At 29.6% G+C, this 18148-nt stretch overlaps 1 protein-coding gene across 1 annotated transcript; it reads right to left on the reverse strand.

Annotated features, from left to right (window-relative positions):
* Positions 1 to 11270: 11270 nt before the first annotated feature.
* Positions 11271 to 12080, reverse strand: LOC107866214 (21 kDa protein-like). Its single transcript, NM_001324914.1, is given in 1 exon segment — positions 11271 to 12080. A coding segment is annotated over 1 exon segment (603 nt). The 5' UTR covers positions 12034 to 12080; the 3' UTR covers positions 11271 to 11430.
* Positions 12081 to 18148: the final 6068 nt, after the last annotated feature.

The raw sequence follows: 18148 nt of genomic DNA on the forward strand, positions 1-18148 counted from the left end.
GAAATATACCAGGTACATTTCTTCACCCAATGTAACATATCATACTAATGTATCATAAGTTCTAATACAATTTTCAGTAATATATCATATCACACAATATATCACATAGGTATTCATCTCTACATCGTAAATCAAATATAAATACATATATCAGCAACCACAAGCAAAACAATGCATACTACACTTGTAAATTCAAAAAATAGAATGTATCAGATTCTACTAATTAAACAATCTATATTCTTGTAAAATTAAATCAAGTTATGTATCTTGTTTACAGATTTATCATATAACGTACCATATATGATGTATCATACAATTGATGACATAAATTGAAGTTTACAAATGTATTATATAAGGTATCATATATGATGTATCATAAAATATATCATTACGTCACTTTTTCAAACTTGATAAATTATCAGTACCATTTGTAATATATCAGTAACAATCTTAGTATACAAATGTGTTCAAAGTTTTATTAAAGTTATGTATCTTTTACATTTGTAATGTATTAGTGTATATATATTTCACTCACTGTAACGTAAGAAGTCACAGATGCATTTTTTGTGACCTTCACGGCTATATCTTCTACAACAATTTATGTATCAACAAGCAAGATGCCTTCATAATCTAACTACATTTTTCATTAAGATATTTTAGCACGTAGCTATATAAATGTATATTTTATCATCCTATGTTACTGGACAGCTATATGTATTAGAAAATAAGTTAAAATATCAGTATATTCAACATCAAAAAAATTTCAACATATTTGTTTTAAAAATACTATTCATTATTAAAAAAACGTAATTACTAATGTATCATAATAACCAACAACACTATTCTACTCATCGTCCTCTATGATATTAGTTTTTGTGTACACTAAAATATCATAATCAGTAATGTATCATATTACTACCGTAAAGAACATCAGCCAACAAATAACCCTAGCTAAATGTATCAGAAAAAAATACAATATCAGAAAATGATACATAAACAAAATATCAACATGTATGTTTTAAAAACATGATACAATATTAAAACATATGATGAAAAATATATCATATAAACCAACAACATTATTCTACTAATTGTCTCTTATGAAACATATGAAACTAATGTATCATATAAAACATATTAAAAACATATGAAATTCATTTTTCATATGCAATTGAACTATTATAAGCAATAATTATCATATTACAGCACCAATATATCATCATTCGAGCTACATTACAAATTTGAAAAACATTATTCTTGAACTCAACATAAACTTTTACTTCATAGTCGTTTCGAATCATCATTGGCGGTGAATTTTCTTTGACAACGTATCTAGTGTCGATTTTTTTCTTGATTAATCAATACAAATTTGATTGTGATTTTCGAAATCAACTCAAGAACGAAACACTTTCCCCAACAACAATTTCATTACTTTTATTTTGTTCATATTGAAGTTTATTCATTCAAACATTGTAAAATCTCAACGGACTGGAGATGTTCATAACATATTCAAAATAAAAAAATCATAAAAAGAAAACAGAGATGAGAGAATTTATTTTCTGGAATATTCATCGAAGGGGATTGTTTTTTGAAATTAATCTCAAAAAAGAAATACTTTCTCCAACAACAATTTCATTACTTTTGTATTGTTTATATTGAAGTTTATTCATTCAAATACTGTAAAATCTCAACAGAATGGAGATGTTCATAACGTATTCAAAAGAAGAAACCAGAGATGAGAGAATTTGGAAGAATTTTCATCGAAGGATATTGTTTTTGGTAATTCAAAATTTAATTATGAAACTGACACTAATTTTTAGGATATAAGAGACATATCCCAATTAGAATTGCGTTAATTACGTTGTTATCTCCTTTTTTATCGTTATTTTCCTTTTTTATAGTCAATTAGTTGGGAAGTTATGTATCAGTCTGTTATGTATCATAACTTTTATTTATGTATCGGAAAGTAATTTCGTGTAACATTCTACTGTTACGCTAATTATGTATTAAAAAATGACACATCCTATTTTTATGGGATTTCATTAAACAGGATAATGCTTAATTACCGCTTATTGCATATTTAACCTCATTACATATGTTAATTATGTATCATATCACAATGTATCATATAATCAAGTAATGTATCATATATGGAATTTCCAGTAATTTATAAAAAAAATTGGGAGAGATGGTAATTATATAGGAAAAACTTGGAGTTTATGTTGTTTACACAAAAAAGAATCATGTTGATCTGACACATTTTTTAATTTTTTTATAATTAGATATGTATTTTATTAAACTGACTTTATTAATGATGTTTGAAATTTTAAATTAAATTTGATTATTACTCCCTCATCTCAAATAACTTGACATTGACATGTTTTCTTTTAGCATAACTGAGAAATTAATAAGAGATGCACATTGACTAATATGACCTTATTTAATCTTAATTGGATAAATCTTTTTCAATTAATATGGGTATAGTTGAAAAAAATGGTTAATTATCTCACAAAAGTTTTAGCAAAACATGTCAAGTAATTTGAGACGGGAGATTACTACTTTATGTAATTATTTAATACTATGGATAGTATGAAAAAAAGTGACAAAACTCTATTGATTTGCTAAAATAAACAAATAAAATAAAATATTTATTTTTAGTATAGGAGCCAAGTAAAATAAAATCAGGGAGTGTCTTTAATTTTAGGGCTTCGACTTGTAAAGATATTCATACTATACGAGAGGGGTTGAATTGGATTGTCATAAATTTTCACAATTTTTAAGCAAAGATTTCTGATATACTACAACTTTAGCAATGAACTAGGTTCAGTAGATGCTTTAATAAACATAAAGGCAAAGCACATTGTCACATACAACCCTTTTTAATGTGAAAATTTACTGGGGCTCAAAAGCGTTATAAGAATCACGACGAAACCCAGCTATTATACATTTCAATGAGCCAAACTTATTACAAGAGTAATCTACAAGAAAGTATCCTAAGTCATTCACCCCAACAATTGAAGATTGCTAACCCTTTCAAGCAATCTATACCTTGAATCAATATTCACAAACTAAACATATTACACATTATTGAAACGTTTCTCTAACAAGAGCAAGCAATAGAAAAACAATTTTTATTTTACATAGTCTAAAAATCACAAGGTCGTTTTCTTAAAAATATCTTTCATAAGATATTTTAATTAAATCTTTTCCCAATTTTCATTAAAAGACAATTATTTTGGACTCTAGCAAGCTCCAAGTGTGAGAACTATGTTTCATGTGTTCGACAAGAATTGCATCTTTTGTATACCAACAATCTAACACTAATTACGACTCATCTTCTAAGAGTTCTTCAACTCTAGTATACTGTCGAACGCACGTTTTCAAGGTGCCGTATGAATTAAGTATCTTTACTACAAATACGATCGTGATCCAATGACTCTAAACAAAATTGGCTGCTAAGTAATTAGTTTGACTCACTTTAAAGGAACTAAGAACAAAGTTTTGCTTTGATAATGCATGCATCAAGGGTAGGCATTCGATCTTTCAATTCTTTTAGTTGCATGTATATCGAATATTGAGCCAAAATTAGTTCAATTTGATTTTCCTAGATTTGTTTATTAGAGTTGTCTTATACGAGTCCACCACAAGTACTGAGACCAAGTCTCGTACACACAAGAATAGTAAATAAACAAGATAAACGTAAAGTACTGAAAATAAAAAACACAAAATATTTATGGAAAAACTTCCGTGCTCGAAAAAATCACGACTTGTCTCACATGATTTTCACTAAACTCTACTATCTTCAAGTTAAAAGTGTGATTACAAACTCCAATAATCACAAACATTAAAAATTCTATGCACCATGTAACACCTCTATTACAAGACTTGTGCAACAACTCTGCTACACCTTTCAAAGCAACTAACTCTAGTTGATTCCCTGAGTAGCTATAACCAGAATAATATAAGGCATGATGAAGAAATCTTGACTAAACTGAAGTTGATTTGATAGCTCTAATTAAGACTACTCAACCTAAGACTTAGACAAGACAAATATCTACGGATCTTTATAACACGGGAGTAGGTTTACAATTATAACAAGGAAAGACAACTACTCAAGAAATCAACACAGTCTAAGTGAAACTCGATCAAATCCCTTATTGAAAGTTATCCGTAATCTTGTCAAAAGGATTTTGCTTGAGAGATGAATCTTTGATTTCCAAAATTAGATTTTGTTCTTGTCACTTTATCCTTTTATAACAGAGAGCAAAACCTTAACATTACGCTATTGGTCTAACTCGGATAAGCCAGATGCACCAGTACAGCAGTTCCACTAATTAGCTGCACGAAGGTATATATATATAATATTCAAACTTTTTTATACATAAAATATTAATTATAATCTACTTTTTAAATACTTTTTCAACTAGTTTTAGTAATTTTCAATAATTTAAAAGTAGATGTAGATATATACTTAGATTTGAATTTTAAGTTGTAATATTTGTCCATTAATTGCTAATTAAATGATCCAAAACTCAGTATAAACTTAAAACCTAAAGTTTTTGCTCTTTATCTCACTTTTTAGTTTCAAGAGAGTTTTCCGCTCCTCATTTTTTCATAATTATGGTTTTGCATTAGCACATGAGTGAAAACACATTTGATCTAGTCTTCGATCACAATATAATTGTAAAAACTAAATATTATTAAAAAAATTCGAAAAAAACCAACTAAAACCTAAACCAAAAAAATCAATTTTATGTTGGTTTGATTTGGTTTATAGTTTTAATAAACCGACATGATTGCTTTGATTTTTTTTCTTAATAAAAAACGAACCAATCCGACCTATGTACACGCTAACCACTAGGATCAAGGAAGGACAATAAATGTAATAGGCTTAGGAGGAGGGTTTGGGAAGGGACTTAAGAAAAAGAGTTATCTTTTCAGCTGAATCATCATGATCCTTGAGAATCTTGTCAGTAAGATCAACTTTGTTTTAAGGCTTGATCCCTCAGTGTGTGTCTTCTATAAAGTATCCTTCAGCTTAGTAATCTCAGTATCCTTCTGAGCATGTAAGGCAATCAGTTCTATCATTTTTGTCGTACATCTCTCTTGTGCAGCGATAAGATCAAACACAATTTAATTAGTTCTTACACCACCTTTCTTCTCAATAATCTCACACTCACGGGATGTGCTGGTAGAGAACTTATGTTTGCTTAAAGAGATGGTTCCGGGACCTAGTAAGACCCTGAAGATCTTAAAAACTTTGTTCAGAAGGAATTCATATGGAATCCCGTGCTTCTCATACTTCTTATTCACGACCTTAAACATACGTTTCAACATGATGGCAGAAAGATTTAGCTGCTGAAATGAGGACACTAATTCCATGACAAATAAGTTCAGTCACTTTCTTCTTCTTAGCATGCATATTTGAGATTACGCTTCTGATTTTTTCGACACTTACACTCACATCAGCGTCTCATCAATATTTACCATAGTTAGTGGCACAACATCGTCCTCCATAACCTTCCATCTGCTTGTTTTTCTCTTGTGAATTGTCCTTACTTTATTTTGCCCTTAAGGTATCATCCATGAACATTTTTTCACTGGCTCTTGTATTACGACCAATAATAAGAACTGGTCCCTTGGATATTTTCAATGATCTTTGCCTGAAACTCAGAAGTTGATCATCATTTTAAGTCTCCGGGTCATCTTTAAAGGTCTGAGCCATATGAGTTACAAGGGTGAAGGGTCCCATCAATTTTAGAGGGCTGTCAAATGGTTCCAATATGAATCTAGATGAGGTCTCTTTTTCCCTTGGCAACCCCTCTATCACAAGGTTTCCATGGTTTTATCCAATATTAAAGCATCCTCTAGTCGAACATTTTCATACAAATTCATATTTGGACTGACCGAGGTATCAGCTCCCTGTGACTTGTCCCCTATCACAGAAGGATTAAGTTCTTCATCAGAGAATTTTTTTCTTTTTTGCTCAACTTCAAGAATTTTTTCAAACAGAGACTTGCTAGAAACTTTCTTAGTAGCCTATAGATCTAGAGCCTTAACAGTTTTGCCAAAGATATTTGGTGAATCATTTTGAGGTCCTTATGGATTAGGAGGGTTTGGTGAGTCAAGAGAAGAAATAGGTACAAAAGCCATAAGAGAGTTTAAAAGTTCTTCTGTAAGAGAGGTTGTTTCAATTCAAATAGTAGAGGTAAGAGTGATAATTATTGAAGATGGTAATAAAAGGGTTGAGAAAGAATCTGATTGAGACATTTAAAAAGAATGAGATTGATTCGGTAATTAAAAATGTGTGTTATTTTTTAAGAGAGATTGAAGGAGAGAGAACAATTGTTTGAATAAGTGTCTGAAAGAAAGGTGAGAGTTTTTAAAGAATATAAATAGCTATAATTAAAGGAAGAGGTGAGATAAAGTGACGTGTCGAAAGGAGGAGAGGCAACGCTTATAGTTATAACATTACTAATAGGCTGGAATATAGTAGGCTGACATGGCAGGCTGTCAATTTTATTTTGCAAAATATCTAGAGTAATAAAAGTATGACTAACCTTGTAGAGGAACCAGGTCTATCATTTGATATAGCTGCTTATACTTATTGTTTCCCTAATCCTCCTGTTATCCACTGGTTGAAACTGAGTTATACTTATCAAGAGTACTCCTATCTGGATACCTGCAATCAATTTTCTAGTCAAAAGAGATTCAAAATAACTAAAGAGTTCAGTTAGGTTTTATCAACATAAGCTTCAGTCGGTTCCCTTAGAACTGGTCCCTTTCAAGTTTTTTTGTGAAAATATCAGCTATTTGACCTTTAGTCTTGCAGAATTTCATTGTAACGATCCGAGACTACCCCTAATTATAGCACGATACTTGAATTCACAAGTGATCTCAAGTTAATCCATGAATTGGCATATTGTTAAGCAACTGATTTATAATATATTAATTAGCTGGTTCTGCTGTGCAGAAATATAATCATGAAAAAATTTGGGAAAAATATAATACTGATACAACTTACAATCTGATAAAATTGAAGAGAGAACTGAAATTACATGACTGAATCTGGCTGACATCTATGAAGTCTCAACTAAACTGAATATAGATAGTTGGGACATGTCTCCAACTAGCGCTAATCAATATATCATATGAATAATAAAAATAAAGTATGTGAATAACATCTAACTGGAGTCCCCAAAATAGGAGAACTATCACCTGCTGGCCGAAAACTGCAACTGTCTGATCATGATGTGTGGGCTACAGCTGGTACCCACCTTATGAAATAATGTAGCCATACAGACGTATATGTGGATCAGTACTTCTGAAATGTACTGAGTAAGCGGATATGAATGCAATAAGTAAAATTGATTTTATATGAAATCTTAAAGCAAGCATGCTAAGTATAACACTACTAGAAAACTGTTTATTACCTAGGGATTTTACCTAGGGAATAATATTGCAGGAAATACATGTGGATTTACCTACGAAATTATTAGATTCATCAATATTAAAATATATTACCTGCGAACTATATATTTGCAACAAATTCCGCAGGTAATTTGGCGTCATATTGCGCAAATTTCATACTTGTGACATTACCTGGGGAACTATATCAGCGGATATTTTATCTCTAGGTAAATCCGCAGGTATATAAACAAATATATATATTTTTAAAATCCGTAAAAAAATCCCTAGGTAATTTATCCTACGGATTTACTTAGAGATATTTTGGTGGAAATTTATGAAATGAATTTTATTACCTGAGAAATTATTTGGGGATTTTGTGCTGCGAATTTTGCTGGGGATTTATTCTTGGGGATTTACCTGCGAAACTATTACTTGCGACATTATCTAGGAAAATATATCGGCAGATATTTTATCTCTAGGTAAATCCGCAGGTATATGAATAAATATATATATATTTTAAATCCATAGAAAAATCTCCAGGTAATTTATCCTACGGATTTACTTAGAGATATTTTGGTGGAAATTTATGTAATGGATTTTATTACCATGAAAATTATTTGAAAATTTTGTGCTGCGAATTTTACTGGGGATTTATTCTTGGGGATTTACCTGCGAAATTATTACTTGCGACATTATTTGGGGAAATATATCTGTGGGTATTTTATCTCTAGGTGAATCCGCAGGTATATGAACAATTATATATATATATATTGAATCCATAGAAAAATTCCTAGGTAATTTATCCTACGAATTTACGTAGAGATATTTTGGTAGAAATTTATGTAATGAATAGTATTACCTAGGAAATTATTTTGGGATTTTGTGCTACGAATTTTGCTGGAGATTTATTCTTGGAGATTTATCTGCGAAATTATTACTTACGACATTACCTGAGGAAATATATCGACGGATATTTTATCTCTAGCTAAATCCGTAGGTATATGAACAAATATATATATTTTTTAAATCCATAGAAAAATTCCTAGGTAATTTATCCTACGGATTTACTTAGAGATATTTTGGTGAAAATTTATGTAATGGATTTTATTACCTGAAAAATTATTTGGGGATTTTGTGCTGCGAATTTTGCTGGGGATTTACCTGCGAAATTATTACTTGCGATATTTCCTGGGGAAATATATCGGTGGGTATTTTATCTCTAGGTAAATCCGCAGCTGTATATATATATATATATATATTAAATTCATAGAAAAATTTTGAGGTAAAATAATCTTGATTTTATATATTTTCTTTTATAGAGTAAGCAGGGGCACGGAGTCAGATAGGATCATAGGGGTTAATCTGAATTCTCTTTAGTGAAAAATTACATGATTGCTATTTTACATTTGATCCTAATGTACCCATAGAATGCTATGTATTCTCCACTTTTGAATCTCGCAAAGAGAAAATGTTTTTTTCTCTGACTTAAGTAAATGATGGATTTATAAATAATTTAATTAAAAATTTTCATTTTATCTTATTGTCAAGCTTTTACAGTCGCATAAATATCACGACTTGTCATATTTTAAAGTATTATTTTTTTCTTAACTTTATGCTTAATAAACTTAAATCATATAAATTGAACAATGAAAGTATGTTATTTTGCTTCAAATTACTACACTAATTAAACTAAATATACATTATTTTTAGGGGTAAAGATCAAGTGAATAAAACGATTTATTTTGTAAGCCTCTTTATTTCATTTACAAATTAATTATACTATCAATTATTTCACTTTGTGGCACAAAACTATTAATCGATGAATCTTCTAATTTATGTGATATTTTTTTGCTTTTAATGATCAAACTATACGAATTTTGAAAAATATTTAAAATAGATGTACATTTTTATAATCATTGACATGACAAGAATGACAATTATTTCAAACATGTAAGTAGAAGTGTCCAACTTACAAAACTAACATACTAGAGGGGTTATTTCAAAATAATTGAATTATTGAAATATCATACACCCCTTAAAAAAAATTTAAGACATAAATTGTAGGTTACTTTCCACTATTACCCTTTTAATTGTTCTTAAGTTACTCTCCTAGAAAATGTGAAGTACTTACGAACTTCATTAAATGAAAGTGTAAAAATTTGAAGAAATTTTCAACATGTCTTTTGAAGAATGAACAATTTATTTATTTTAAATATTAAAAAATAGTTCAACAATTCATTTATTTTGAAATGGAGATAGTAGAGTTGAATATAAACGTTATAAAAATTTAATATCAAAAAATTGAAATCAAAGAATCAGGTTAATTCAATTCATTTCTTCAACTGTTTGATTTTCCGATTTCTATGTCCACATCTAATCTCAGGCGGCACATATATACTCAAACGAGGATAGAAAGTTGAGAACGATGAATGGGTTGGTGCATTATGTGGATATACATTTCCTACTTGGATGCACTTTTCAGTTGAAGTGAAAACATGGGCCAATGCCCCTTCTTAGTAATAATTGTGCAAGAGGGCATGCAGCACATGCGCCCACCTCAGCAAGTTGAGCTGTGGAAAGTTTGAAGAGGAAAAAGAAAGAGACAGATCTTAACCCATTTTTCACTTAAATCAAAAATATTTAGTCACTGTCTAATATCCATATATGTTTATTATTAGTATAAATAGCATAAATATCAACCCTTTTGAAAGTAATTATACTCACTCCTATTTTTTTAATTACTTTACTTTCTCTCCCTATTAATATACACAATATAGCCAACATATACATAGCATTCTGTGTATATGTTGGGATTTTTATAATATAGTATTTAGAGAGTTAGGATTTTTTATAATATTGAAAACATAAATTGTGTATTTATATAATTTTTACTTATTATATATTAGTTATACATATTATATGTTTATCGATTACTCCTTTGGATGGGCCGATTATTTAAGTTAATTTTTCAAAAAGATATACTCACACGCTCAGCTTGAATAAAACTATATATCACAAAGAGATAATAATTTTATAAATAGTGTATGCTATAATGATGATCATTGTTGTTAAAAAAGAAATTGCGATGAAATAATATTATTATTCAGAATGACTGTTCTAAAGATATTATAAGATATTATAAATTATCTCAAACTTGATTTTGCAGAAGCTTAAAGTAGAGTCTTTTCAAAAAGAATTTAAATATTATGAATTAGCAGTGTAAAAAAGTATTTATACAACTACATGCATCTTAAGTCTAAGGTGTTGCGCAATTCGGGATTAATTTAATTTGAGATTATGAAAGCTAACTTGTCAAATTATTTTATATTTTCAAATTGCTTTAAAATAGTAATTATGTACGATAAATATGGATAATAATTTGAAAAAATAATGTAAGCGACCTACTGGATCTTATTATACCGCATTGAATTCATTTATTAGTTGATAGTTGAATCCCATTACAAGACATTTTTTAAAAACATTTTTTTTTTTAACATATGATACCAGGAGAATGAATATAACGTCTCCGTACAAACCTATCTGCGCCCCAAATTACAAACCTATCTGCACGTTTGCACTTTTGCACTTTTAGCTCTCCTTTTTCTTGTTTGATATCGCTCGCTTCCTTACTCCTTGTTGTGCAGTTTAAGTGACAATTTTATCTTCTAGTTTAAAATTATAATTTTTTTAAAAATACAGTTTTTAAAACTACTTCCCTAGTCAAATTAAAATATTTAAATTGAAACGAATTAGGGAGTAATTATATCGCATAAAAATTAAAACATAAGACGGAGAGGAATAGATATTGAAAGAAGTACTCTTGATCGACGCATGGTGTATCATCAGTAAATTGGAGTAACTTTTGTTAACAAATGCATATGGAACATTTTCATTCAAGAAATTCATCACAAAAGGTATTATATCTATTACAGCAATCAACTAAGCATGAATTAAGTACACTTTTTCTAAAAGAAGATTAACACACCAAACAGTATACAACTAATTGTCCTTTTGAGTACTTTAGCCGTGAAGGGCAGCCAGACGGTTGATCAAAGCCAAAGCATTGCTCGTCAAATGTGCAACTTCAAGAATCTTTCCCCTAACAAATGTCTTGACTTTCCCGTTCATCACTTTTCCATCAAACCCCTCAGTGCATGTATCCTCGTCCGTCAAGGCAGCACTTACCCATGTTTGAATATCATTCATTTTCAAATCAAAATCTTTGCCCCTTAGTTGCTTCATTTCCCCCAAAGACTTCCTCAGTCCAACGACTGTGTCACTTAGTTCCTCCGCACAGTCATGCATGGCGCCGATCTCTCTCGGCGTCATGCCTTGACCGTGTGCCAACTTCAACATCATAGAGGATGTTGATTGAGCTGTTTCGAGGCTAACGGTGAGGGATTCATGTGCTAGAAGTTGTGGGGAAGCTCCAATAGCACTTGCACGGCTTGATAATGAGCTGAAACATAAGTTAGGATAAGTTGTTGACTTACAAGATGTTCTTATAAACTCCGTATTTGTTTCCCCCACAGCTGGCCTTGCCGCTGAAACTGATTTCAAATAATTAGAAGTAGTCAAGGCAACTAAAATAAGACAAACTGTGAGAAAATTGCCACCTTCCATCTTCTTAATTTCGCTGAGCCTTTCTTTTAAAAAAAATGAATTCTTTCTGAATATGTTAATTAGTCGGGTGATGTTGAATTTGGGGATGTAGGATTCTGAATTTATAGGAAAACGTCTCAAGGTGATATATATGAGGGCTACGGGGTGGATTTGTAATACAGTTCAAATTAAATAATTAGGTAATATCTTATTCCGTGTCGTGTTTTCGCCTTAGTTCGTGTATGTGCCTCTGGCGTGCTGAGAAGGACCTATCCACTTGTTTCCACTTTGAACCAGTGGGGTCGCATGTAGGGTGGGCATAATTTGAGCAAATCCGAATCCAAACGGAAATTCATTTAAAAAAAAAAAAAAACTATTTAAACTTTTAGATTCAGCTTAAAGTTAGTTTTTAAAAGACAAAAACGTGAGATGAGGCGTTGTTTTATGTAGCACGAGCGAGATGTAAGCGCTATAAATTTTCATAAAGTTGGGACTCAGCCTGGCCTAGTACTTAAAGATCGTTTGGTTATAAAAATTATTTTTATTTTATAAAAAAAAATTATTTTATTTTAATAAAAATTAGGGTGTTTGGTCATGCGAATCTCAAATGCAATTTCAAATTATTTTTGTAAATATCCTATTCCAAATTATTTCAACTTTATTTATTATTATAAATGATCTCTTTTTTATTTTTACAAAAATATCCTATTAATTTCAACCAACAACTGGAGTTAAATATCTAACTACCACATTACTCATTTCTTTCTACTTTCATCGATAAAGAACGTCAAAATTGAAGGCAACTTCAATTTTTTTCTTCTTCCTCAAAATCTCCTCATGAGACAACGGAATCTTAATTCATCCATTCTTGCGACTTTTTATGCAACCAACAAAGTCTAAGAAAAAAGTATTTCCAAAAGTCTTTGATAATCTTTGTAGGTAAATTGGTTAAGTTGGGTGATTTTGATAGATTTTAAAAATTATTATATTTAAAAAAAGTCTTTTCAAAAGTCTAAGAAAAAATTTAAAAAGATATGGCCAAATATACTCCAACTCCAACTTTAACTTTAATTTTAAAAAATATTAATTTTCATGGCCAAACGCCTAGTAAAATTCTTGTCATTTGAATCCAATATCCTTCGACGTCATTTGAAGAGTTGTGGCATTTGTTGCTTCAAAAAAACATGCATATTATTATTTAAATCAAAGAGTTAATAAAGATTGATCAGTAATGATTGACTTGAATCTGAATTATTAATGGTATGATCTATTTGGACATAGTTCTACTCCATTATATTTGGATTAACTAATGTAATTAATGATGATTTTTTTTTTTTTTTGCATAATTGCTAATTAAACAGTAATTAATATAAAACTATCATTATTTTTCATTGAGATTGCATCTAAGATAGTTTTGCATTATCTTTCTTTAATTTTGTTTCAACTTTATTTTTCTTCAATTTTTGCATTTTTGTATTTCTGCATTATCTTTCTTCAATTTTTACATTTCGGCTGATTGAATATTTTTGCATTATCTTTCGTCAATTTTGTTTCAACAGCTTGAGTTAATTCTTGCAATTGGGAAAATTGAAAAGTTATTTGAGAACAAGCGAGGACCTAGTGAAGATCCAAATCAAAAAATAAATGATGCGTCTAAAAAATGATCCAAATCAATCATTCTATCTCCTGTAGTTTTGATGTTTGTTAAGAGAGTCATTAGTTGTCAATCTTTGTTCTCGAGTGCTATTTTCTTCGTTAATGCAAACTTGATTCGAGTAATGGAACTATCTATATATAAGAATCACATTTAATTGTATGTGAGTAGGTAATAGTAGTTGGTGATTTTGATAGTTTTTAAAAGTTGAGGGTATAAAATCATATTTAAAAAAGATTTTTCAAAAGTGTAAAAAAATCTTTTAAAAAGCAATGGCCAAACACATCTCCAACTCCAACTTCAAAATTTTTTTAGTTTTCATGGCCAAACGGCTACTAAATTTCAGGTTCATTTTTCTTCCTGACTAGTATAATAGTTTTTGGTTTGACAATGAGTTTACTGTATTTAAACTTGTTTATTCTCAAATCTTGATGCTTCTATTGCTAAAAACTTTCTTGATAATGATTTTATCGACTACATTAATATTCTATTTGGAAGATTGTGGTAGGAATGAGAATTATTAAAATAATTTGATGTGAGTATTTATATGGATGTTCATCTTTCAAAATAATTAAACTAATTAATATTTTGATTAGTATGAACATATTTGAATTGTAATTTTCTCAAATTCAAAAATCTAAAAATCCAAGCATATATATAGGCATACATATTTTTATCAGATGAATTGTGACAGCAAAATTAAAGATGTATTTGGATTAAGAATTGGGTTGGAATATTCATGTATTGCGATCTATTAAAAGTATCTTCTTTAATTAGATAGTAAAAATGGAAACTAACACCCTTTGATGGAGATTCTCTATTCTCTGTTGCTGAGAAAGGATCTAAATTTTGGATACGTTCCTACTATATTTTATACAACACAATTCTTTTTTGGATTACTTGCACAATTCTTTTTTGGATTACTTGCACTTTTTATAGATATAGTTATTCACAAAGTTAGAAACTTATACAAAGGATTTAAAAACAAAATAGAATATCACATTTGGACCAGTGAACTTAAAACAAATGTTGAATCTCATTTAGCACTTTAGTGAAAAAATTCTGTGTTAAAACTCGAGAGGATTCAATATAATTACTACTTCTCTAATTCTAATTTATGTGATATTATTTAATAAAAAAACTGTGCATGTTTTACCAAATAAATAAAAATATAACTTATTTTTCAAATAAGACATAAGAGGGGTACATAGCAATCTTGCCTCCAGACACAAAAAAGAGAGCATGCAGTGGAGTTAAAACTTCGAAAAACGCTAGCGCTTGTCTAGGACTTAAAAGGTTTGGCACTATTAGATACTATAAACATTAGTTTAAAGATAATCAGTAGCTTTAGCCTAAACGTACTAGCATATACAAAAGTCATGGAGGCTCGTCAGCAAAAGAACAGGAGCTTCATTTATCCATTCTAAGGGGAATAGCCTTCTTAGGAAGGTCTTCCTTATGTAAGAAGATTTCGTCTTCTGGAAGGGAGGTAGCACACTTCACAAGAACATCTGCAACTCCATCACTCTATAGGAGTAGCTAATCGTGACATTCTACTGTTGCATTTTGTGAGGAATTTCATCGATCATATTCTGAAGTCTCTGAAAAGGTCTGGTTACCACTTTAATCATGCTGATTACAATCATTGAGTCCATTTGAGCTTGCGGTTATAAATCATTTCAGTAAGAGTAAAATAAAATATTTTAAAATTAAATTATTTTTAAGGGAAAAGGGTCAAATTTACTTCTCTACTTTGAGAAATTGATTAAATATATATTTAGTCATATTTTGGAGTTAAATTTACCCTTGTTGTCATATTTTGGGGTCAAATTTATCCCTCTATTTTCGAAAATTGGCTAAATATATCCTTTGTCATACTTTGAGATTAAATTTACTCTTGATGTAATACTTTGGGATCAAATTTACCCTCATAATTAAGAAGCTTTTCATATGTACCATTTCTTAATTAAAAAACTCAAATCAACATTAAATACCTCATAATAAAAAAAATAAAATACACTTTAATCTAACCCATCTGATCTGACTTAAGCCATAAAAAAGACAAATAAATATACCCCCTTTCAGTTCTGTTGGTCAATTTTTCAATGAGATTAAGCCACTAGATATTTATTAGGCATAGCTCATGAAAAATTGATTTGCATCAGTGCAAACACAAAGAAATATATTTCTCTCTCAGTCCGTGGATTTGCATCAGTGCAGAGCTCATAAAAAATGGCACTTGACGATCTAATGCAATAAATTAGGCCCATTGAATTTCTCTGGATGATTGAGTTAGAGGTCTCCCTATGTGACAATCGTACATCTCTTCATTCATATATCTTTATACGCAGTTTAGATCTATACAAATTTTTCATCATGTCATTTGCTTAGAAAATTTATTCACTGGTTCTAAAATTTTGATGCACATACAATTGCATACCAAATTTTGAAATTTGAACATAATCGAACAAGAGCAAAGTTTGTAATAGATGTTTTCTCTAGTTTCATGCTTCTCCGTTATCTCATTTCAGTTTACGTTTTGTTCATTTGTAAATAACCTACCAATGTTGCACGTTGAAAGAGAAGTATTTTTGTTCGTTGAAAAAATTTCGACCAACAGAACTAAGGGAGGGGTATATTTGTTTGTATATTTTGTATGGGATAGATCGGGCAAATTAGATTAGTATGTAATTTATTTTTAAAAATTGAAGAATTTAACGTTGATTTGAATTTTTCCATTAAAGGAAGGTTACAAGTGAAAAGTTTCTTAACCATGAGGACAAATATGGCCCCAAAGCATGAAATTGAGGGTAAATTTGGCCTCAAAGTATGACAAAGAGTATATTTAGTCAATTTTTTAAAGTGGAGGGGTAAATTTAACCCTAAAGTATGACAGCGGGGGTAAATTTAACCACAAAGTATGACAAAGAGTATATTTAGCTAATTTTTCAAAATAGAGGGGCAAATTTGACCCTTTCCAAAAATTTTAATATAAAAAGATTAAAATTATTTTTATGACAAACTAAAAGAAAGTGTACCAAATAAATTAGGACAAACGAAAAATATAATATTGAAAAATTATTTTTTATCTTATTTATATATTACTTACTTTTAACGAAATGGATTTAATTGAATTCCCCTTTTCTCTCAAAAGCTCTGCTACTATGAATAAATAATTACCTGCTAAAATTTTGTAAAAGTCTATAAAAGTTCAAACGTTTTTTCTTATTTGAATGAGAGACTCGTCACACATCAAATTTAGCTTTAACGTATGTGCCTAAGCTACTATATATATATATATATATATATATATATATATATATATATGACAAAGAATACAACATGTAATCCAGAATATACTATAAAAACAACATCTATAAAAGCTACAAATAAAGATTAGGATATAAATTTTCTTAGTATAAATAACAGAAAAAGAATTAAAAGAAATACGTAAGGAAATTGGTCAACTAAAAAAAATAACCCTCTCATGAATAACATCCCTATAAATGATCAACTCTACTTAGCAAGCGGCACAAATTCAATCAAATTTCAAAAGATTATCAGATCATCAACCCGTAATTACTTATAAATATACCCCTAGTATACGGTTATTCTCTCATTTTTTAGCAATAACGATGGATTAATCTGTAAATTTCTAGGGAATTAAAAAAATTTGATAACGATTTGAAAGGATTGTTATATCATCCCGGAGTGTGATTAAAGAAGTCATTACTAAATACTTAAAAGTGAAGAGAAACAGATGAACAAGGTATAAAGCAAATATATATATATATATATATATATATATATATATATATATATATAATTTATTTTGTTGGGAGAAAATATATTTGATCTTTATAATTAGTCTACTACACTGAACTAAGGATAACGAAGGAGGGAGTACTGAGTAGGATTTACACCACATTATGAAACACTCGCTCTAACTTTGCTTTATTTCTCATATCTATTTTTCTGCTTTGATTACTTGTTTCTTTTTTCAATTTTAGCTACTCCTTTTATTTATCTGTATATTATTGATATCAGAGCCCTAAGATTCTAGGAGATATTAAAACATATGGTGTCCTATTATATTTCTAGAATTCAGAAAAGAAGGCTTAGACCCTATGAAAAGGAAATAATATCAGATTCAGAGTATTATTGGGTATTCGTATATTATTAAAAGACTATAAAACCATATAAGATTTTGATAGAACAAAGACACTGATGCTTTCAACTTCTTGAACTTTCACCGGAACTAAGCGGACAGATCCATCAAAAATAGAAAGAATAGATACTAGATTACCAGAATTACCAGTGCAAATAGAATATTACAGGCACGAATTGAAGATCGAAGAAAGTTGAAAGAGGATAAACGATATTTATCTAGCTTAATAAGAACACCTCATAGAAATACAAAATCGCTAGAAGAAACCGAGAATAATTTGTATATTTTATACTTAAAACATAAAAGACTAAATA

The sequence above is a fragment of the Capsicum annuum genome, chromosome 3 (genome assembly GCF_002878395.1).
Source record: "Capsicum annuum cultivar UCD-10X-F1 chromosome 3, UCD10Xv1.1, whole genome shotgun sequence".
NCBI classification, from domain to species: Eukaryota; Viridiplantae; Streptophyta; class Magnoliopsida; order Solanales; family Solanaceae; genus Capsicum; species Capsicum annuum.